The following is a 22,664-nucleotide window of genomic DNA, read 5'->3' as shown; positions in this document are numbered from 1 at the left end:
CCCCCCCCCCCCCCCCCCCCCCCCCCCCCCCCCCCCCCCCCAACGATCTCCTCCTACCCCCCCCCCCCCCCCCCCCCCCCGCCCCCAAGTCTTACTAAAGGAAAGGGGAGAAGTTACCAGAAGTCAACCTGAGTAGTTTATCAAAACTGATATGTTTACTTCAAGCAGAATTCAGAAGACCATTATGAAACTGAAAACAGAATGGAACCAAACTATCTATTTCTATTCTATTTCCAATTCCACATCAGCCTGTGCTAAAAAGTCTGACATAAATCTCTTCACTACTCAGGGACATGAAGGTACCAGCCAGATTAACTATATCCGCCAGCACATGTCAGATGATAAAAGGTAGAAAGGAAGACTTTCAAAACACAAGGACTATCATAGCCCAGACAGCTACAAGTCCATAAAAACCATTTTGAAAGGTGCCATCTTTCTACAAATCACCACATATTGTACCAGGATGTAATCTACTGATACTTAAAGCATCTCCACAGAACATACAAAAAACCACCATCCCAAACTATTTTTGTTGATGACACTGCAATGCCATCACAACAGCAAAGGCACCTCTTTCATGCTTCCAAACTGCCCATAGACGATGAGACATCATGCTTGTCTAAGAACCTTCTCATACACCCAACTGACATGTTGGTCCCAGGTCTTTTATCTGCATGTACAGAAATGCCAGGTAGCACAGAAGATAGCCAAAATCCTACCACCAGCTAAATGTGTGTATAATTCATGAATTTTAACTGGTTTTTATCTGGATGTACTGTGTGGAGTTTGGCTGAGATGCAGTTCATTTCCCCCATAGCTGCACACACAGAGCAGCACTGGCATCCCATTGATGTTTTTGTCTCGTGCTAGCACAGCATCAAGGCTCTCCTCAACCTTTCTGGAGCCAGGAGCTGAGGCAGCTGGCCTACATGTACCCAAGGGGTATCTCACGTCACACTGTGTCACACTCAGAATAAGAGGAATAGGGGCTTTTGTTATGACACACTCCCAAACAACCACTACACATACTGAGGCCCTGCTTCCCAAGACATGGCCAAGCACTGCTGATGGGAAGCAGAGAATAACTGTTTCCTCTCTTTCCTTGAAGAAATTTTCCTTTAACTATGCTAAACCCATGAGCCTTTCTTCCCCTACCCCCTAAGTCATACTTTGTACCCTCCACCTCTTCTTCCTTCAATGAGGAAAACACAATGTGGTTGGCCGTCAACATGAAATCACCACATCTACATACTGAACACTGTACATAGAAGTTTCTCTTTTATAAGCTACTGATTGAAGATGAGCATATAACCTCTGGAAGTTCTGATAAAAAACTACTTGCAACTCCAAGCAGATGGACTATTCTGTCTATGCTTCCACTCACAATTCCCCTGCACTGCTCAGTCTCCAGCTTTTGTGTTGCTCCCCTCCCTATTTCTGTAATTCAGTCAGGAACTGTGCCATGTTGCTCACAGTGCAAATCTCTACTGAAGACCATCAATTCCAATTACTTTATCACTACAGAAAACAGTATTTTTATAGTTTCAATCTCCTACTGAGTATTAAACAGCTTAAGAATAGAAGGTGCATTTAAGTGGAGTATTAAAATTTGTAGTTGAATTAAACGAGCTATACCTTGCCCTGTAAGTACACACAATTACCGAACAATACTCAATTCAGGATTTTTATATGTAAGCCATTTCTGTGAAGCACATAACCATTCATGTTCACTATTTTCTATTTTGTCATTATAATCTGCATAAACTGAATTTAAAACTATCATTTCACTTCTCCGTTGTAGGCAATGATTTTATATTTAAAATCTGCTGAGAAAACTTTTTCACTTTAACTTACTTAAAACCCACTAAACAATTTGAGGACACACACAGAATAACCAGACAGGTTATCAGTACAACACTTTTGTACCAGTCGATATTCTGGCAAGTAGTCAAAGAAATTCATTCATTAGCTTTCCAGTTCTATCCACCACATGGTAAACTACTTGAAGCCAAGAACTTTGACCAGGGTTTATTTGTCAGATTTCAAAACATAACTGGAGTTAAGCAGTAAAGGGAAGCAGCAAAGATTAACACTCCCTTTGGAGGAGTGACTTACGGTTACTTCCATTTTTTAAACATTAAGAAACACTAACTTGCTCTGTGCTATATGAGTATAGAAGTAAAACATAGGAGTAAAGACAAAAAACGCAGGAATCTGAGGCAAAGACTTTCAGCAACTAAACATTTTAGTTAGCAGCTAAAGACTTCCTACTCTGGAAAACTACTCTGCTGCCTGTGAAGAGAAGACAACATGTTGGAAAAAAATGATGAACAAACTGATTACCTCACCCGTACAAAGAACCATACAAAATGTTATGGAAAACAAACTGTAAACAATACAAAAGGAGTGAAAGCTTCAGGAATCAAACAACAGGAAGCCAAAAATCATAACATTAATATTCCCCAAACGGTTGCCCTAACAAATTATCATACGCCTCTCTCAAAACAATGAAATGCTGTTCTGTGACTTTCCATACTGTACTCCTCCTGATTTGCCAATACCCACACTGAGGCACAGCACTAGAGGAGATGAAATGCTACAGGTATAATTCCTAGTGCAGGCCTTAATGATGAGACTTTTTACATGACAGTTTCCTTCACAAGAGCCCAAAGGATGCCAACCTCAGCTCTGTCCAAGGCCAAGCCAGCTCAGACACAGCAGGAGCCGAAAGCCTTCTGCATGTCAGAAAGACCGCCTTTCAGAAATGGAAATACCTACATTGCCTCCTTCCTTTATCACATTCTACCAATAGTTCACAAGCACTGCACTCTGGATCACCTTTCATTGGACTGCTTTTAGCAGTTACTCCTTGGTACACTAAGAAACCTCCTGATCCAGGAACCACATCTGTGAAGTTACTCATTTACTATTGGAAGAACTAAAATGGCTGGTTTTTATTATTTCATGAAAACATTTTATAAACATGGCTTCTGACAGCACCAACAAACGTTAGTTTAAATTAATGATTGATGGCTCTTCCTACACAGTTCACCAGCATCACAGTCCGAAAACAAGTAGAGCACTTATTTTGTAGGGATGGAAAGCAAGGAAGGAACCAGAGAGCTAATTGTGTTTTCATTCATACATTTCTCAACTCTCAAATTACATCTCTGTAACATCTCTGATCAGGGAGCTAAATATTAACTTATTAAAATAGGAAGTTACATTAAATGCAGACATCCAAAACCCACCAATGGAAACAGATGGGGAGGAGGAATGCTCCCTTGCAGACAGACCTGACCAACTTAAAGACTCAGCACTATGCAAACCTAGTGCTCAGACCATCAAGTGCCTTCAAAAAATACTTCACAGATATTATCTCTGCATAATTTATTAGATGGTGCATAGTAATGGCTGCAAACAATCATTTTCTGTACCTCAGTCCTTTTAATAAGCTCAGAAATAACCAAATTCAGCTGAGCCACACACAGCAATTGCAAGGCCTGCTTGGCCCACAGACACTTGAGAAAGCTCACATGGTTCACAAAACAGTAAATGAAAAAAATAATCAAAAGCAACAATTTAAAACATTTTGTAACAAGTAGCTATGAACACTTGGCAGCTTCACATTTTTAAACTGAAATAGATGCAGAAAGCAGCTTGGAGGCCCAGGCTTCCATATAGTCATGTGTAAATTAAAAGCTACAGCCATGGAGTTAAAATTAGATAGTATTGATAACAGGGAAAAAAATGCTATTTTATAACCATTTTGCACTCATTACTATTAGCATCCTGCAACAAGTGCCAGGAGGAAAAAAACACTAATTGGTTAGCATAAGCATGCCTACGACATGAGTCCCCTGAAGCAATCTGTGAACAAATTTATTCATGAGAAAATAGTATTTTATCTCTGCAGGTGCCCAGATAAGAACATACAGTATATGTTCCTTCCTCATACATCTGCAGACAGAGGAGTTGCATGATTACAGGACTGTCGTTTCCTTACTGCTTTAGCCAAATACTTTAAGCTCTTTGCAATGCTGTATCTGGCATTTCATGGTTTCATGAAAGTTGTCCCAGTATATAAGGTAGAAGCAATTTGCACAGTTTCAAACAAGTTTTTTCTGTTGAATTCCAGCACTCTGTCACAGGTTAATCTTCTGAACTGTAATGCTCAGCGTAAGAAGTCATCTACAATGCCTTTTTCTTCCTCAGAAATAGAGCTTCAGGTGAGATCTGCCCTGTGCAGAACTATTCTAAAGCAGACATTATTATGATCTTAACTTTCAAAAGGAAACCAACCTATCATAATCAGATTTGTTTTATTAATCACTTGTACACAGGTCACTCTGAAACTAACACCTATTTCTTCCCATGGAAACTATAACAGCTACAAAGTGCAAATTCTCAGCCACAAAACACTATTTTTCAACACAGTTAATACCATTTGCTATGCATTTTTGCAGCCATGAACAAGAGCCTTTGTGCTTGTCAAAATCTGCATGACCATCTGGACGGTGGTTTGTCTTTCACATCGCTGTCACCACTGCTGTAACGCAGCACATGCTGCCTCGCTGCGCTCATGTTCACTGCTTGGTCTCTGGAAGCATTCAGCAAGAATCAATCAATTCCTTTAGGACTCTGAGATACCTCATCAGGACCCATAGGACACTGATGTTCCTCAGGCAGTCACAGATCTGATCCATGCTTACAGTGAGAGGGATGGTGTTTTCCCGATCCCCTCCTACCAAAGCAAGCATTTGAGCGCTGTGTGCAAGCAGTTACAAGGGAGTATGGAGGCCAAGAAGGTTAGTACCTCAGCCTTCTCCCTGTCTTTTGTTACCAGCAGACCATTTAAAACACAACACCACATCCCATTAACGTGCAGCATTTTCAGTGGAGCTTTACCTGAATGGCCCAAGTTCATATTCAGCTCAAGCATCTTAAAGATAGGATAACTGCTTGTTCTTAAACAATGTACGTGACCAGGTACAAAAGGAATGCACAGCCTCAGCCTGCACACAGAGCAAAGGAGCACTCCAGGGGAAGGGAGAGAGAATTTGGGAACATGAATCTCCTCCACCTACAGAAATTTGCTGGGGTACAGCTGAACATTTTAGTTCCAATTCCGCAGCAACTGTGCTAAACATGGTTGCATGTTGAAAAAAATGGCCTCATAAGATTTGTCTTTATACTGCAGAAAAAACGCAGCCTCTGTATTGCATCATCTCACAATAAAAATCAACCTGACAGCCCAGACATGTCTCAGAACAGGAGGAATTAGTGCACAGAAACAGAAATACAGAAGAATTGAGAATAGGAGAAAAACACTGTCAGCAAGTACTACAGTGTAAGTTACTAGTCAAGGAGTGAAGCACAGAAAGCATAGCTGAGACAAGAAACACATAGATGCTGCTATACCAAGTAAAGAAGATTAGAGGTAATCAAAGCTTCCAATTTAGAATAAGCAACACAGTGCTCCTGGGACTTGCTAACAACACTCAGTCTTTTAATTCTAAAATGCAATCATTTCTAGAGATAACACTTTACATAACATCCTTGAAGAGCACGCAGAGAACGCAGATAAGTCTAGATGATGAAAAGTAGACAAATAAAATCAAATACAAACAGAGAAAAGGAAACTTACATAAAGGATATACCTGCACAGAAGCGATGAGGTCTACTGCAAAGATTAGCTTAGTATATTTAAAGAGCCTGAATGCTGATATGTCAGCCTTAGATAGCAGACCCAGCTGGATGCATGCTAACCCAGACACTACAGTACACTTCGGTCCACAATGCATCTATTCAGAGCCAAGTGAGGACCACCATCTAGATTTCTGCATTTGATACTGATCATGTAATCTTGCAGTGTAGTAACCCAGTGGAAGTTCTCTTTCACAGAGCTCACAGTGAGAAAAAGTTTTCCTTCCTGTCTCATGCTTTCCTGGGTACTGGCAATTCTCATCCTTTAGATTTAGCATTCAGCAAAATTAATAAGGTCAATAAGAATACTTAATTTAAACCACATATTTTCATCCCCCTTTACTAAAAAGTAGTCAAACTTCATTTTGACTACTTTAAAGTATTTTAAAATCTACTTAAAAGGTTATCACTCATCTTTCCTAGTTCCACTGAGTTATGACCTGCAGTCAGCTCTGCTACTCCTGCTACAGGGGTGTCAGTGGAAAATCCCAGATAACAGAAGTGCACAGCAGGGAGTGTGCTGCAGACACACCCAGGCATGCAAGCTGCACCACCAGTTAGTCATCTCTGTGCAGCCTTTACTCAGATTTTTAAGAAACCACTATTATCACCACCAGCCTTGTTATCTGAGCACGTGCTCACTGTGTACCACATCTGAAGAAGTCAAGCAGCAACAGAGGCCCACTGCCCACTGCGTTTTGTGCTTTCCTGCTCTCAGGATTGCTCTCAACTTCAGTGTTGCCACTTCCTCCCAGTTCCAAGTTTTGAGGGACAGCTACCAAAGCCTTGCTCAATAGAAGCAGACAGACATCACCCACAGCTGCCTGATATTTGCTTTGTGCAATCAGGCCACAGGAGACGAAGGCTGAGGCCCTGTGATGCTTATCAGGGCTGCCGTCCACCAGATCAGGCTGCTTAAGGTCCCATTCAACCTGGCCTGAACACCCCAAGGATGGGGCACCCACAGCTTCACTGGGCAGCTGTGCCAGTGCCTCCCCATTCTGAGTAACATCTACCCTAAATCTTCTTTTAGTTTAAACACTCCACAGCCTCAATCATGCTCCTAAAGACCAGCCTGCACACTGGAGACAGTTACGCAGGAGAAACAAATACAACTGGTCTCTCAAAAAGTTCATAATAGTTCTTGAAAGAAAACAAGAAGTCATTTTAAGGAAGAAGACTCGGAATAAGTAGGTCAGTTAGAAACACTGTGTACCCTTTCATGCAACTTCTCACATGTTTCTGGACTCTGATAGGCATTACAGTAATTGGTGATCTGAGAAGGCAGATACTACCAAGCACAGCAGTTTTCAGTTAGTAATACTGGGAGAAGGATGTGAGGGGCCAATTGCAAACATATTTCAGGCTTGACAAACAGAGAATTAAATTCAAAACTGTTCAAATGAAAGTTATCACATGAATTTTCCAGCATAGCTTTCCCACCTTGAACATCAATAGTATTTTAAATAAGTTAGCAGCAGTACTCAACTTTCAGCCAGCAATTTTCAGTGTGAAATGGATACAGCAAAGTCCTCTTCACTTAAATAGCTGTTTCACCTAAAAAAAGGCTAGAAGTCATGTTTTTTTGATGACCAATCACAGAATGGACTGCGTTGGAAGGGACCTCAAGGATCACAAATCTCTCCCCAACCCCCGTCACAGGCAGGGCCACCTACCTCCATTAAAGTCCAGATCAGTTCAGTTTATTTTAACATACACCCACAAAGGACAGCATAAAAGTAGAATGACAAGCTACAGGAGAAGCTGCAGCTAAGGCAAACGTCCCACTGTAAAGGCTCTTAGTTTCTAACAGCACCATGGCAAAATCCTGATCTGCTTCACATAGAGAAACAACCATAGGGAGGGGGGGAAAAAAAAAGTAGTGAATCATAAGTTTCCTAATCTAGATCTCAGAGAAAAGCAGTTAACACACACAACATCCTTTCCATTAACAGTGAATCTTCAACATATCTTCTATTTGGGAAAAAACCCTGCATCTTCCTAATCTAATCCAACTTGGTGACAGTACCCTTCTCCCACATACGATCTGCATGTAATCACTGACATTTCTGTTTTCCTTTATAAGTGCCTTTTGGGACCCATCGTGATGGTGAAGCTACCTTGAAAAGAGTGTGAGAATTTATAATTCCAGTTGTAATAAACTGGGATTTTTATGAAACTCATTTTACCTATTAGGAGTACAAGAGCGTTTTCAAAACATCCGAGGGCCTTGCATACAGGCAATAAGTTTATGCCTTTTTTTTTCCCCCCCAGTAAATTCTCAAATAGCAACCAGTACCATGTTCCAGAGCACACAGATTAAACAGCTCAGAAAACATACCAGAATAGCGAAATACTGAGGGCATTTGGCCAGCAAAACACCATGGATCTGCACGACTGCTTTTAAACTAGCACAAAGTTGCAAGATCTCACTCTCTAACAACCAGCTGACACTGAAACCTCAAATAAGGGGTGTAGCATACACGATGCTACATGTGAGCTTAGAAGGATAAACTATAGAAAGGGAACAGAGCTTGCACACCTTCATTTTCTGAAAAGAAAAAAAGATTCTCTCCCTCCCACTGCCACATTCACATCTGCAAAACTGGAACTCCAAAAGCTGTTTTAGAGGATGCAGCCTACCCTAAACAATAGTTAGACAAAAGGGGAGAGATTACACTGATGCCTATCTAGGTTCAGCACGCATCTTCCATGCCCTGCTGAGCATTTTAAAACAGGACTGGCACGAATTAACATCCAGCTTTTACCACGGAGAAGTCAGACATTCATTTCCTTAACACAGCACTTCTGACAGCAAGGGGAATATCAAGACACAGAGCTGGGAGGAACAGAACACCTCAAATTGATTAAAAATTGAAGACACTGTTCCATTGAAGGACAGCTGCATCCTTCTTGAATGCCGCATTTTCAAAGCGCTGTCATTGTTTTACTGATGGACATATGTTACTTCCTAATCAATTTCTGCAGATTGAATAATGATTGGCATTTAATATCAAACTGTAAATAAAATGACTGTTCCAATGTTACAATTAAACACTGAAAACCAGGAATATAAGATGGAATTAGCTACAGTGTTATAAACATCTCAAAAACGCAAAGGACTTGGATGCTCTTCAAAAGCACAGTGCATGGTAAGCTCTGTCTAGTCTTCAGTGATCTGTTTACAACAGTTTTCCCCTTTTGGTTTTCATCTTGGATCTCAACCAGAACACACAAGAAGAATCAACCCTTTGAAAGGGTAGATAACAGCAGGACAAGGGGAAATGGTTTTAAGTTGAGGGAGGGGAGATTTAGGTTGGATGTCAGGGGGAAGTTCTTTACTATGAGAGTGGTGAGGTGCTGGAACAGCTGCCCAGAGAGGTTGTGGATGCCCCGTCCCTGGAGGTGTTCAAGGCCAGGTTGGATGGGGCCCTGGGCAGCCTGGTCTGGTATTATGGAGGTTGGTGGCCCTGCATGAGGCAGAAGGCTGGGAATTCATGAGCCTTGAGGTCCCTTCTAACCTGGGCCATCCTGTGATTTTGTGAAGAATGCAGCATTTCCTCACAGAAATCAGAGAACAGTTTCTCATATACATTTTCAGTAGTGAGGAAGAAAGCTTATGGGATTTTTTTGTTGGTGGTTCTCCCAGCTGCCCCAGAACTCCCTTTGAGGAGGTTGGTAGTACTGCTAGGTATCTCATTCTACACCTTCCAGCCCTAGTCCCCAAATAGCCTTCCCCTGTCTCCTGTCATGTCAGCAGCTAATCCACTCAGGAAGCCATCTTTCACACTTCCTAATGTGTCCGTTTCTGTGCCCACACTGAAGCAGCATTTCTCAAAGGCACTCCAATCAAGAATGCAGCTTCAGCAGCATCGAGGCTTGCTTACACCAGAAGAAGAACTATTCCAAGTTCTCCTTAAATGTAACAAGCTTTACAGAAAATGCCAGATAGTTCCCCAGGCCATTTGTTCCAGAATAGCATAGCCACTGTGGTCACAATAACAAGCTGTGAAATGGCAAAACCTGAAAACCAGCTGCACAATACACTTCTGACAGAGCCTTCAAAGACACCTGCAGGTACCAATACAGTGCAGCAGTGTGCAGGAGACAGAAGAAGCTCTCTGCTCTTACGCCACTCCATAAGCACAAAGTAATCAAACAGTACTGCTTGCTGAGCATTCTTAGGACACCTGAGCAATATATTAAGCTCTTCAGCTGCATACATCAAAAACAAAGCGTTATTTTCCCAACACAACCGGTTTTTGTTCCAGCCTGACTTCATTAGGTGAAACTCTCTGAAAACAAATGCCAAGTTGAAAGGAAATGCAGAAACATCTCAAAATAGGGAAGGACAACAGGTATGACAGAGGAAAAAACATCAAAATGCTTAGGATTTGCATCATTTGGGAAGGTGGCACTACTGAGCCAACACAAGTCTGGAATTCTGCAAACTTGCATCACACTGTATATACAAATGATTTACACCAATAGGTACCAACACTGAGGGCCATACAGCAGCTTCACCAGTAGAAAGCTTCCACCAGCTGCAACAGAACACTCCATTGAACTATCTTCAGTAAAAGTTCATCTACTGTAAAGCAAGCCTTATGAATCACAAAGTCAAATCGTATTTGAAACAAGAATTCAACAAAACAAGTAGGAGGTATTAAAAGTTACACAGCAAGGAATGCTAGTCACTGTGTAAATGCATTCACTTTGAAAGCTTTCCCTTCCATCATCACAACCAATCTTTTTTCCCATTTTATTTGCAAATCTAAAATGTTCTCTAGAAAAAAAAGTATTAAACATCAATAGTTTCAGTAAGGTATTTGCAAGACAAGGCTATTATTCGGACAATAGCACACTACACTTTTCTATAAAGCTCACAGTCTATTTTTAACATATCAGTGTCCTTGTAAAGGCACTCATGGATAAGCATGCCATTCCAGCCACAGCAGCTGCTTTGATTCACATTTACAAAATGCTTAGAATTCTTGGAATATGCATAAACTGCAAGAAGAAGATGCAGTGACGCCACAAACTTCAGCGTGAGCCAGCACAAGCTTCCTAGCCATGCTGCTACTGAACATGAACAGGGAGCACAAGCACCTACCCTGCGCCAGTGAACAATAATATTGAAGCCAAAGATACAACACAGGCTTAACTGGGAAGTCTGCTAAACACTTCACACAGGCACACAAATGTTTCAGACACCTTTCCACTGCTGAGCTGACGTGCCGCTATACAAGGTCCAGTACAGTAAGCTGCAAAATATATTCATGGCTTAATCTGCCAAAAGAATGGTTGAGGTTAATATGACTTCATTGAGAACAAAAGTTACTACAGGGTGATATTTAGTAGGCGCATACATTTTAAAGGATGCCTGTTTAGAACACAAGACAATGCCAAATTAAAAGTTGAGGCTGATGACTAAGGAATTTATTAGTACAGGAGACAGTTATGAATTTCATTAGATTTTGAGAGTTACCTCTTTTAGGAAAAAAGTATTTTTGATAGTTGAGTTTAAAATAAAACCAGAACTGCATAGGTTAATTAAGACTAATCAAGCACGACAGCCTCAGAAAGGCATTCACTCACTGTTCTACAAGAAATGGGAGATGAAATAAAGAGATACCCTCCCATGCTCTTGGAAATGGCTCATCTAAGTCCTACTCTTCACTAGCACAGATATCTTGAGCCTGTATCATTGATTTGTAACTCCTGTCAGCATATTTTTCTGATTTTCAACCTGCTTGTTAATGTGCCGACCTCCTACCTCTGCTCCCAGTCATTACCCACCATACAACACAGAAGGATCACAAAGACACAGCACACAAAGCTCAAGCTCCAGCAGACCTCAAGCTCTGATGACCAATTTCATATCAACATAAGTCATATGCTGACTAAACAAGCTTACAGGCCTTCTCAACTCTCTCATGAAAAGAAACACAGCACTATTTCTAGGCAGCAGCATGACTGCTCCAGTTACTGTGGTGCTTCAGGTCTCAAGTTTAACTTACTACCAACCCCTGCGGCCAAAACTGATGCTCAGCAGGGGCTTTCTCTTCATATTCTGTGCTTACTGAACACATACAATTCTCTGTCTGCAGCCAACGCTTTCACACCTCCATAGAGCCTATGCCACACTCTGCAGCTGCTAACCAAAACACAAGGAATTACGCAATTAAGCAACAGAATCTGCACAGCACTGCTGCAGCAGCTGGCATTTCACTACAGCAGGCAGCAATTGCTTCCATTAATAGATTCAAACCAGGCCAGCTAAGCAAAGACACCATATGACTTTTCCACCACTAGGCTCAGCCCTCCCATAGAGGGGACAGCAGCAGCACGGTCAGAGCGGCCACCCCTACTGCTACTCAGTTTGCATTCAGCCTCAGAGGGATAAAGACCTTCAAATCTGCTAAGGTCTCAAACACAACAGCAACTAGTACTTTTGGCAGTGCAAAGATTTAGCTCTAATCTTATTACTGCAAGTACCACCACGATGACTCCCTGAATACCAGATGCCTGCCTGTGCATGCTGCGTTGCAGGCCTGAGACAAAGAAGGAATTCACTTTATCACCAAAAAATTTGCACAAATATTGGCAGCCCAGGGCCATGCAATCCATAGGTCTGTGCTGAACAGAAGCTTCTGTGCACTGCATCTCTTTGGGCTGAAGTTTCATGGAACAGGGACTTTTTTCAGCATCTGCTGAAGTATTTTAGATCCAGTGTCACTACGGTACAGATCTCATTTAACACTGGCAGCTATTACAATCTAGACATTTGAAACTTTCCCATACACATACTTAGTAAGCCTACTAGATACACAGAGCAAAGGTGATCTTGTTTTCAGAAAGAAAACTTTTTGAATAATTCTCTATACCAGTGGGGCAAAGGAGGTGAACGAAAAGCTTTTCCTTTCATACCAATCTCCCCAAAGAGAAGCACAAATATCACTCGACTCTAAAAGCGCTGCTCATTTTTAAATTCATCATTCATTTTGATAAACATGTTCAAGGTGCAGTGAATAGTAATCCAAATCTCAAAACACATCTGGTTATATAAGCAAATGCATACATAGCTTCTCTGTTTAGAAGGGGAAGGTAAGTGTGCATAAAAGGCCTGCTAATCTTTTTAAGAAATCTTCTCACATTCTATTATGTGAGCATTTCTAACACCAAAAAAACACAAAAAATGCATGTGTGTTCAAAGCAGAACCTCATTTTATTGTTCTCTGCTCAGTTACACTTGAAAACAATACTCAGTAATCCAAAAGCAGAGAATGTCTACAAAGTAAAGGCTGCCTAAGCATGGTATCAACAAAAACAGCTTTCCTTCCCTTCGAAGACTTGATTCTTGTTCCAAAATACTGCCAGCTAAGTCCTTCTAGTTGCCCACAACCCAACATCTGCCATGGTAGCTTCCTCTAGCAAGGCCACTAAAAGACAAGGGCACAAGGTCCTGCCTGACAGCTGCCTGGACTCTGTGAGTATTGTAAAATAACAGGGTATTCCATTTAACCATAGCTCAGGCTATGTTAGGAAGAACAAAGAACCAAGTCACAAATTCATAATCCAAAATACATGGAATTTAACACACGGCAATTTGAGACACAAGTGTTACAATACTGATTTTTATGGAACTGCATCTTGTATCCCAGCTGAAGCACAAATGAATGAAAGCAATTAAATGGCTCTGAAATGCTATTTTCCAGTCATACATTTTATAATTAACACACCTCTTCCATAAAGATTCAAAGCTAACAGTTCACATCCTGAGCACCAACGCCTACCAGGAAGCTAACAGAAGGGGTCAAAGTCAGATTGCCTTTACAATTTCCTGTAGACAGATGAAGGTGCTGCCTGCTGTTATTCCCTCATTTACTTCAGGTGAAAATCCATAGTATACACATCAAAGTCATAAATTTGCTGATCACTCCTTCAGATGTGGAAACTGTTAGCAGTTGTCTTATCTCAGCTTCCACAAGTTCCATTCCCTCCCTACAGTAGTGCTATTCTCTCATTTTGATGCTATTTAAGGCAGTACACACACACACACAAAGTACCACAGTGACCACATGAAGGACTCTCTACTAAAAATAAGACCATCCCAAAATCATGTTGTCACCTCCCTACCTCAGTGAAAACTGTTCTCAAGAAACAAGAGTTTGAGGACAAGCTACCTAGGGATTAAATCTGTGGTTCAGATTTTCATCTTTGAAGTCTCCTGACCTACAAAAACCAGACAGCCCCCATGCATACACCTGTCCCTATCTGTACTACTAAAGAGCTAAGCCTAATAAAACAAAGAAAAAAAAAAAACAAATTCAGCAAATCTGAGTGATATAAGATACAAAAAGTTTTACTGAAGTATAACTCAGCCTTGTTGCTATTTGTCTGTCATCAAATTGATGACGATAGGAGACAGAGCAAACAAGTTCTGAAACAGAAAACAATTATGCCAGATGAAGACGACAAGTTCTGAGGAAAGTGATAGTTTTAAGTTCGGTTGCATAATCTGGTTTCTCATTTTCTGACTCAAGATCTTCTATAAGGCAAAGTTTGCAGAAGAGTACTGTGCTTTGATGAAATAAATTGCCCAACAGATGTTTTTGGTGTTTTACTTTTTGCTTAGTCAAAACTACAGTTGAAATGTTACCTCAGTTCTGCCTCCATAGCTCACCGTTTATTTCTGTCAAGCCAAGTATTTTGTTTACTAACAAAAGAAAAAGTATGTCATGAACTGTTGTCAGGGAATCAAAATAAACTTTTTAGACCCAGCGTGTTAAAAAAAGCATAGCTGAAAGGTAAGGTTGGAGGAAAGCCTATTATAACAAGCAAAAGCAGGGGTGGCAACAGTAAAACCTCATTTGTCCTGCTAAAAAAGAATACTGAAACATTTTGACAGTACTAAAAAAATACTGCCTTTAACACAAAGCGAAACCTTCAGTAACCCAGACTGTGGTTTTGTATTTCCACTGTAAAACATAAAGATCCCTATGATACTTTAACAGCCCGTCTAACTCCACGCTGTAACGTATTTCATAGTTATATTTCAATAAGGTACACTTTATATTGCCAACCAAATACAAACATTTACAGCGTGACAGAGCACAAACTTTTGAAACATAACCCATTTGGGGGAGAAAACAGATGGAAGACTGAAGAGGTAACACCATAGAAATAACTTCAAGGCAGGCATAAAGGAAAGTACTGCTATTAATAATAGTAAAGCAAAGGCTAAAGGCACAACTCTTTGCTAGCAACAGTGAATATACCTGGAACCTGCTAATGAAATCCTTCTGAACTCTGCCTGCTATTCCTACAGTCAGTAAAGATTTTCCTGTGTTTTTCAGACTCAGACTGTCAGGTTTTACCATGTTTTGTTTTCCCTTCTTTGTTAGTTTAGAAAGCCATAAGTGCAGAATGAAAGGCCTGCTGCTTACAAAACGGGACAAAATGTTTAGTAACAATCACTATCTTGTAGCTGTGCTTGTTAAGGGAGACACGCTGCACAGCCTAGGAAAAGGAAAAGGAGTCAGAACCCACAGACAGTTCTAAGTTACAGCTTTACAACTGACACAACAGTGCAAGTTGGACAGATGACAGCAGTCTTGGATTTTAGGCTTTTTTCACCACTCGAAAAACAACAGTAATTTTCCCATCTGAAATCCTTCAGAAGTATCCTTAATAAGTTGTAGATATTAACAGCATGCATCTGATCTAATTAAGAACTCCTTACAGAATAGGTAGAACTACTTAAATCTGATATTCCTAATTTTAACTTGCTTTTGGGAGAATATCTATTATAGTCATGAAAATGCTACTTAATTTTGGTTTAGAAAATTCTGTCAATACATTTAAAATGACAACTGGGAAAACAGAACAAAGCAAACAAAGAGCAGGGTCCTGATTCCCACCCTCCTTCCCCGAGCCCCCAAACTATAGTTTTTCAGCTTCAACTCAACTAAGAAAAGCAGTGCTGGAAACCAAGTTTTCTTCAGAAGGCCATTTGTTCCTAACTCCAAAGCACAGTACAAGCTTTTATTAGTCCTCAAAAAAAAAATCCATACAAAAAGTAAGAAGTTAAAACCAAGCAGAATATTAAAATCATGCAATCCAGCACATCAGTTAATCACTCCAACAAGGGAAATAATTTTTGCAATGACACAGTTACTCTGAAAGAAATAAATCCAGTTGAAGTATATAAAAATAAACTACACAAAGAAAACCAAAAATCCATTTGACATCTCTAACCCTGCCAAGGCACCCATCCAAGTACAAGCAACAACTACCCAGCAATTCAGTCAGCCTATATCAACATTTTATTTGGGCACACATGGAAGAAGAATGGGATTCTTTCTTCAACATGGGAATTAAACTCCTTATCAGAAATGAGCAGTTTAAAACTGATAAAAAAGTAAGGCAGTACCTGCCATTTAGGAGGTACCCAAACCATATTTTTGCACCAGTGAGTTACTTCTGAGCACTGGCATTTCGACTCCTCTCACATCAGGAAGTTGCTTCCTTACAGCACACAAGTGAAATGTTTAGCAGCCAGCCAAGTCCCGGAGCAGCAGCAGGCTGTGAACAAGGCTGCTATCACCTGCCAGCATACCTATTGCTAGTGAGATGGCACACAAGCATCACAGTGTATCCATTACATCTTGACACAACCAGAAGCCAGTTCAGATCAGGTAAAAAGAACTTACATCTACTGCAGGCATTCATAGAACGGTTTGGGTTGGAAGGGACCTTTTAAGACCATTTAGTTCCAACACCTCCCTCTAGACCAGGTTGCTCAAAGCTCCCTCCTGCCTGGGTTCCTTCAGGGAGGGGGGCATCCACAACCTCACTGTGTCACCTGCCCTTATAAAAGTCCCTCCCCAGTAGGCCCCCTTCAGGTACTGGAAGGCCACTATAAGGCCCCCCCCAGAGCTTTCTCTTCTCCCAGGCAGATCAACACAAGACATGCACAAGCTTTCAAAAGAGTCAATGAATACCTGGAACCAGCATGCACAACAAGCGAAATTCATGTTTAACAGTCTCTGCATTAAACCAGCTGGTTCTTAAGCTCTTTTGATCATCAAAATAATGATTTTTAAACTTGGATTCTACCATTGCTTTTTTAAACCTTATTTGTATTTCATGCTTTATACTTGTAAGAACAGCATTAACTCTTTAAAGTGAGTGGATTTGACTATAGCCATGTTGTGACAGACAACATGCACACAGTTCAATAAACAATCACAAAAACACACCTTTCAAAATAGTCTCAAGAAAACCAAGCTCCCCATTTTACAGAAGTGAGGCTACACAGAGATGGTGCAAACTGTGGATCACACAAAGATCTTCAAAAGGAGCTGGGAAACAAGCACAGCTCTTTTCAAGGCCAACGCATTAGCTATAACGATGATCCTAAGAACTGCACGAATTGGATTTCAGTTGAACTGGCACAAGCACAGCTATATTCCTGTATTCAGATTCACGTGAGTGGGGCCTTCATATCTGGACCTTCTAGTTCTCTTTGTTGCCCAAGATCTTTTCTGCTGGAAAACTACTCAAACACTGCCTTTGAAAGAATATATATGTATGTGTATACATATATACACACACACACACACACACACACACACACTCATACTAGCTTCTTCATAGCTATTCCAAACTCAAATATATTCTTAATGAAATGCTGAACAGTAAGGATTTGTTCAGACTAAAACCTATAGCCATGAAAACGAATCCATGCTCCACGGCATCACAAATATTTAACAGCTCAACCAAGCAGGGTTGTCAACAGGTAACCCAAGAGATAACACAACACCAGCACCGCTCTGCTGCACCTCCCCACGCTCCCTCAAAGGAAAGAAATCTTTTCCTGTTCCGATCTATTTTTACAGTCTGGTGCGTTGGTATTTCTGGATTACTTCCAGGGGTGTTCTTTACCGGGGCATCGTGACCACACACGCCAGATTTCGGGATTATTTTCTCTCTTTCTCGCGGGTTGTTTCCCAGCCCATCTCCTCACCGCCCGCTCCCGTCGCAGCTCCCCTCGCAGCCCGGGGACATCGCGCTGCCCGCCGCAGCTCGGAGCCGTGTCCGCTGTCATCCCACCCCCCCGGCAGCGGGGTTTACCTTTCTCCCTGCTTGCTGTTGGAAGGCGGCGGGTGCAGCACGGTCTGGTTGCCCTCCATCTCCACCACGCACTTGGTGTTCAGCTCCAGCTCTGCAAGGAGAGGCGGTACGGGGCTGCAGCCGGCGGGCGGGCCAGCTCCCCTCTCCCCGCACCCGCTCGGGTCCCCGCTTACCTCTCCTGTTCATGGGCCGGACCCTGACGGCCACTTTCACCTTGGTGTCCGACATCTTTCCCCCACCGTCTGCGCCGGGCGGCCCCGCTCAGCGGCACCGCGCGGCGCCAACGTCCATGCCGGGCCGGGGCGAGGCGGGGGCCGGGGAGGAGGAGGGGGAGAAGGAGGAGGAGAGGGAGGCGGAGGGCGGGCGGCGGCGCAGCCCCAGTCGCCTCCCCGCTCAGCCGGCTCTGGCACTGCCTGCCGACAGCATCGTTTGCATAACCGCCGCCGCCGCCGCCCCGCCAATCCCGGCCGCCATCATCCGCCGCGAGTGCGGCGGGGAGGCGCCGAGCAACATCGGAAAAAGCCGAGCGCCTTCGGCACGGGAAGCGCAGCTACCACGCCTCTCCTCAAGCTACTACCAAAGGAGGGCGAGCGGACGGAGAAAAGGCCGAGCAGCGCCCCGCCGCGGCGAAATAAAGGGAGGAGCGGCGCATGCGCAGGAGGGACGGGAAGCCGGGCATTGCGCCTCGCCCTCACGCTGCCCGCAAGGCACATGACGCTGGCAGGCGGGGCGGCGCTGCTGTCCCAGCACCCTTTAAAAGGCGCAGCGCCCATAGCGCCGTCCTTTTTGGTCTTTGTGAGGATGAGGTGCGGTGTTGTGTGCGATCCCCCACGCTGTACCTCCCCGTGACAACAGCCGTGGTTGGTGAAGACGCGTGTTGTCTTCATGAGACCGCTTTGGGCATCCTGCCGTACTGCCCCTTGCATGGAATTTGGGAAATGGCAATCCGCAGGGAATTCTTGAGCAAAAGATGCACCGCGCTCAAATTCAAAATCTGTGATGTGTCAAATCTCCTCACAGGGCGCTGCTGCTCCAGACGGCGACTGGCGGATTTTCCCAAGCGCCTGCCCAAACGCGGCAGGAAGGAGTCGCGTCCCTTCCCGACCTGTCCGCTCACATCAGGAAAAAGCATTACGAGCTGTAACGCCTGTTACCAGCGCTCCGAGGATGGCTTCGCTTGTAATGGATAAGCCGGGGAAGCTGTTCAGATAAACTGCAGCAGGCTTATGATCTCAGGAGAGCTTTTATTTTAAGTGTCTTGTTAAAGCCTGTTTTGTTTTGTTTTGGTTTTTTTGCCAGAAGTGTTTCCCTAGCTTCAGCAAAATATTTTCCAGCGCTTCAATCCCTATTTTCTAGTGCAACTAAATGGCAGGGATCCAAGTTGCAAAACCAGTGATATCTGCATCATTTTGCTTACTGAAGACAGGCTGAAATCCAGCCGGGATTATTCTGTCTGCTGTGGGGCTAAACTACTGCAAGGAGAACGGGCTAAACGAAACATGATAGGTAGACAGATAGCTGTGCCGAGAAACAGCAGACCTTTCAAAAAGAGGTAGAAAGTGACTGATGCTGCTGCAAAGGCACAGCACAGCAGCCGGATGAGCCTTACAAAGCAGCTCAGAAGAGCTGTGAGCGAACAAGCATGAATGTCAGTCCTGCCGCCCCTGAATGGCCATTGGTCACAGGGATGCTGAAAGGAAATATGAGACATGCAGTCAGCATGGTGAGGGACTTTACCAAATAGAGCCAGCTGTCTGGAGAGCATCGCTAGCAGAAGCTGGCATGCACTGATTTCTTGCTTGTGGAAGTAGACGTCTGGAATTAAGTTTGTTATGAAATGTGGTTCAGCTGGGAAAGATGTTGAAATGAGGCATCCTGTATATTGCTGTATACTATAAGAACCCAGGAGAAAGGAGGCGTTGGCTCAAGATGTAGCATAAGGTCTGTGGAATGGCTCTGCAGAAACTGAGTTCTGCAAAACTTGGATGTTTTTGGGAAAGAGACAAATAGAACAGATGGGAGGAAGAATAATCCCTTCTATCTCTATTTTCCACTTCTCATTGGGAAATTGTATCATTGCAAGATTAAATAAAAACTGAAATTAGCTAATGAGAAACTGAAGATTGTCTTTATGAGACTCCCTAAGATTTTGGCTGTGGGAAGAGTCTTGGGAAGGAATATTTTAACTATTGTTTGGAATAGGTTTGTGAATGATATTCAAACATTTGCATGTATAGAAAGCCAGACATGCAAAAATGTTTGAAAAGATGCAGTCTAATTTGTTCTATCATAGGCTGTAGCTGCTCTTCTCTTCTTGTGAAATCTTTTTTTCTTTATTTTTTTTTAGGTAGTCATGAAAAGGAATTTTTGCACTTTTATTCACATTGACTGCCAAGATCAAGGAGCTGATTCCACCAACTTCTTAAGTTCTCTTCTGAGGAATGCTTATGGCAACACTTGTTACTCCACCTGACAACATCTATTAGGCAGCAGAATGTATTTCTTCTGGTCTCCACCAAATCTTTGGCATTACAGCACTATAGTAAGAGAGTTATGTTCTATGGGCCCCATAAGATCATTAGATGACCCAGAGAGCAATCTGTGCTTGTACACAACTATCCTGTCCTCTGAATGTGCCAGACAGAATAATCAAGTATGAAAAAATGATTAGCTTCTGGTGGTCCTAGATGTTAGAACTGGTATGTATATATAACATGTAGTGTTGGAAAGCGGGTTTTTAAGACCCTGTAAAAGGGAGAAGAAATAATGGACCTGATATAAGAGCCAGGGGGGTATGTGCTAGGATAGGAAATTCTTGGCTGTGAGAGTAGGGGGGGGATTAGATCTGTGGTCAAAAGTCTCAGTAGAAAGGAGTTCATTACTACCATCTCACAAGAAAAGAATAGCAAAAAGCTTTATGAAACCTCGAAGAACGGATGTTCTACCAAGGTCAGACAGCCTCTGCCACCACCCAAAACTGAGCCAGAAACCAAATAACCCAGATGTATTTGCAGATGTGCAAGTAATTATTCTAGGGCAACCATGTTGATCACAGTTAGCTTTTGGGTATAAAACTAAAAAAATATTATCTGATGATGTGATTAGTGGAGCCTGATTTTCTGTGAAAGGATCTGATCAGACAGTATTTAATCTAAAGAGGTATTTAAAATTGATTTATCACAAGCAAATTGATTTGATTCTGCAAGATGCTCTGGGCTGTGCTTACATCTAAGATACAGGTCACTGTGTGACATGGCATTTTGAAACTTTATTAGCATTTAAATAAAAAGTGGAGGTAATATCAGTGATGCTATATTGCTGAGCATCATGCTCACCAACACAAGAGTGTCTTAGTTTTCATAAGTTTGTTTTTAAACCAAAATGCCTCAAGGCTTGCACGCATCATCACAACCTCTGTCGTGGAGATAGCTATCTACTAGGTGGGTATTACAACTGAAATGGGTATTAAGAGAGAAAAAGGTTTCTAAGTGCTGAGCTCGGAGATGATGAGTGTAAGTAGCTCCAATTTCTCTCCTTGCTCGGATATGGGGATGCTGAAGATGAGAGCTTTATATCTGCAATACCCTGGTAAAACAACTCATTCAATTGGATGTATAAATATTTATTTGTATGTGTCTTGTGTGCTCTTCAGTGAAAAATACAGCTACAAAAATGTCACAAACAAGCATACTGATAGCAAGTGCATTCCTGTTTCCCTAGTTTTTACCAGACTTCTATGATGGTCAGTGCATCAATGGACAATGGAAGAGCCACTGATGTCACCTGTCAAAAGTTCAGTAAGGCCTTTGACACTGTCCTGCATAACATCCTTCTCTCTAAATTGGAAATGCAGGGATTTGGTGGGTGGACTGTTCAATGGATGAGGAACTGGTTGCAAATTCTTATCAGCAGTGGTCAGTGGAGATCAGTGACAAATGGTGTCCATCAGTACTGAGACTGATTCTCTTTAATCTTTTGAGTTGGAAGGGACTCTCAAAGATCACCTAGTCCAACTCCCCTGCAATAAAAAGTGACATCTGCAGCTAGGTCAGATTGCTCACAGCCTGCTCCAGCCTGACCTTGACTGTCTCCAATGACAGAGCATCCACCACCTCTCTGGGCAACCACTTCCACTGCCTTTTTTACAATAAAGGTACTGAAGCATTGGAACAGGTTGGCCAGAGAGGTGGTGGATGCCCTGCCCCATCCCTGCATACACTCAAGGTCAGGCTGGGCTGAGCTCTGAGCAACTTGATGTAGCATTAGAAATCCTTGTCTGTTGCTGGGGAGTTGGATTAGATGACCTTTAAAGGTCCCTTCCAACTCAAACAACTCTGTGATTCTATAACTGGGAAAAAACAGTGTCAAATAAAAGCTAAGAAAACATTTTCAAGTCTACTTGAGCCTTTCTAAGCAATTATTATCTTTATTTAAGCCATTGTAAAATCTTAAATTCTCCAGTTTTTTTTCCCTCACAATCTCTGCTTTTAAAGCCTTTACTCTTCCTATTTTCTTCCCCGTTTTTACACAGTTAGTGGTGTCTGAACAGTATGCAGTATCACAGCTTTACAAGAACACTGTAAAAGTAAGCCCATCTCCAGACAGGGAAACAGTCTCAGTAGATGCACAGCAGGATAAACAGTCTTCCAGACATAGCACTTCCAAGTGCAAACATGGAGCAGAAAACTAGGAGATAAATGGAACTCTCAGAACTTGGTGTCCTCCATAAAGCATAGTCAGGAAATACAGAGATGGCATGCTAAAATGCAGCTGCTTTTATTACCTGGTTCACATAGTTGCTTAAAGCAGCAAGTCGGGAT

The 22,664-nt window shown here is 42.4% G+C and overlaps 1 protein-coding gene across 5 annotated transcripts in view; it reads right to left on the bottom strand.

Annotated features, from left to right (window-relative positions):
• KIF13A (kinesin family member 13A) overlaps positions 1 to 18,132 on the bottom strand; it is a 110,854-nt gene extending 92,722 nt beyond the window's left edge. For all 5 annotated transcript variants that reach the window (XM_042868650.1, XM_042868655.1, XM_042868651.1 and 2 more), the window contains exons 1-2: positions 18,018 to 18,132; positions 17,845 to 17,935 (exon numbers count right to left, since the gene is read on the bottom strand). In XM_042868650.1, coding sequence (XP_042724584.1) covers positions 17,845 to 17,935; positions 18,018 to 18,072 — 146 coding nt within the window. In that variant the 5' untranslated portion in view covers positions 18,073 to 18,132. The remainder of the gene's footprint in view (positions 1 to 17,844; positions 17,936 to 18,017) is intronic.
• Between the last annotated feature and the right edge of the window lie 4,532 nt (positions 18,133 to 22,664).

Source organism: Lagopus leucura, unplaced genomic scaffold (genome assembly GCF_019238085.1).
Source record: "Lagopus leucura isolate 7727_CA_CO unplaced genomic scaffold, USGS_WTPT01 Super-Scaffold_100002, whole genome shotgun sequence".
NCBI lineage: Eukaryota > Metazoa > Chordata > Aves > Galliformes > Phasianidae > Lagopus > Lagopus leucura.
Note: the sequence above shows the minus strand (reverse complement) of the source record. Positions and strands in the feature narration are given on the sequence as shown.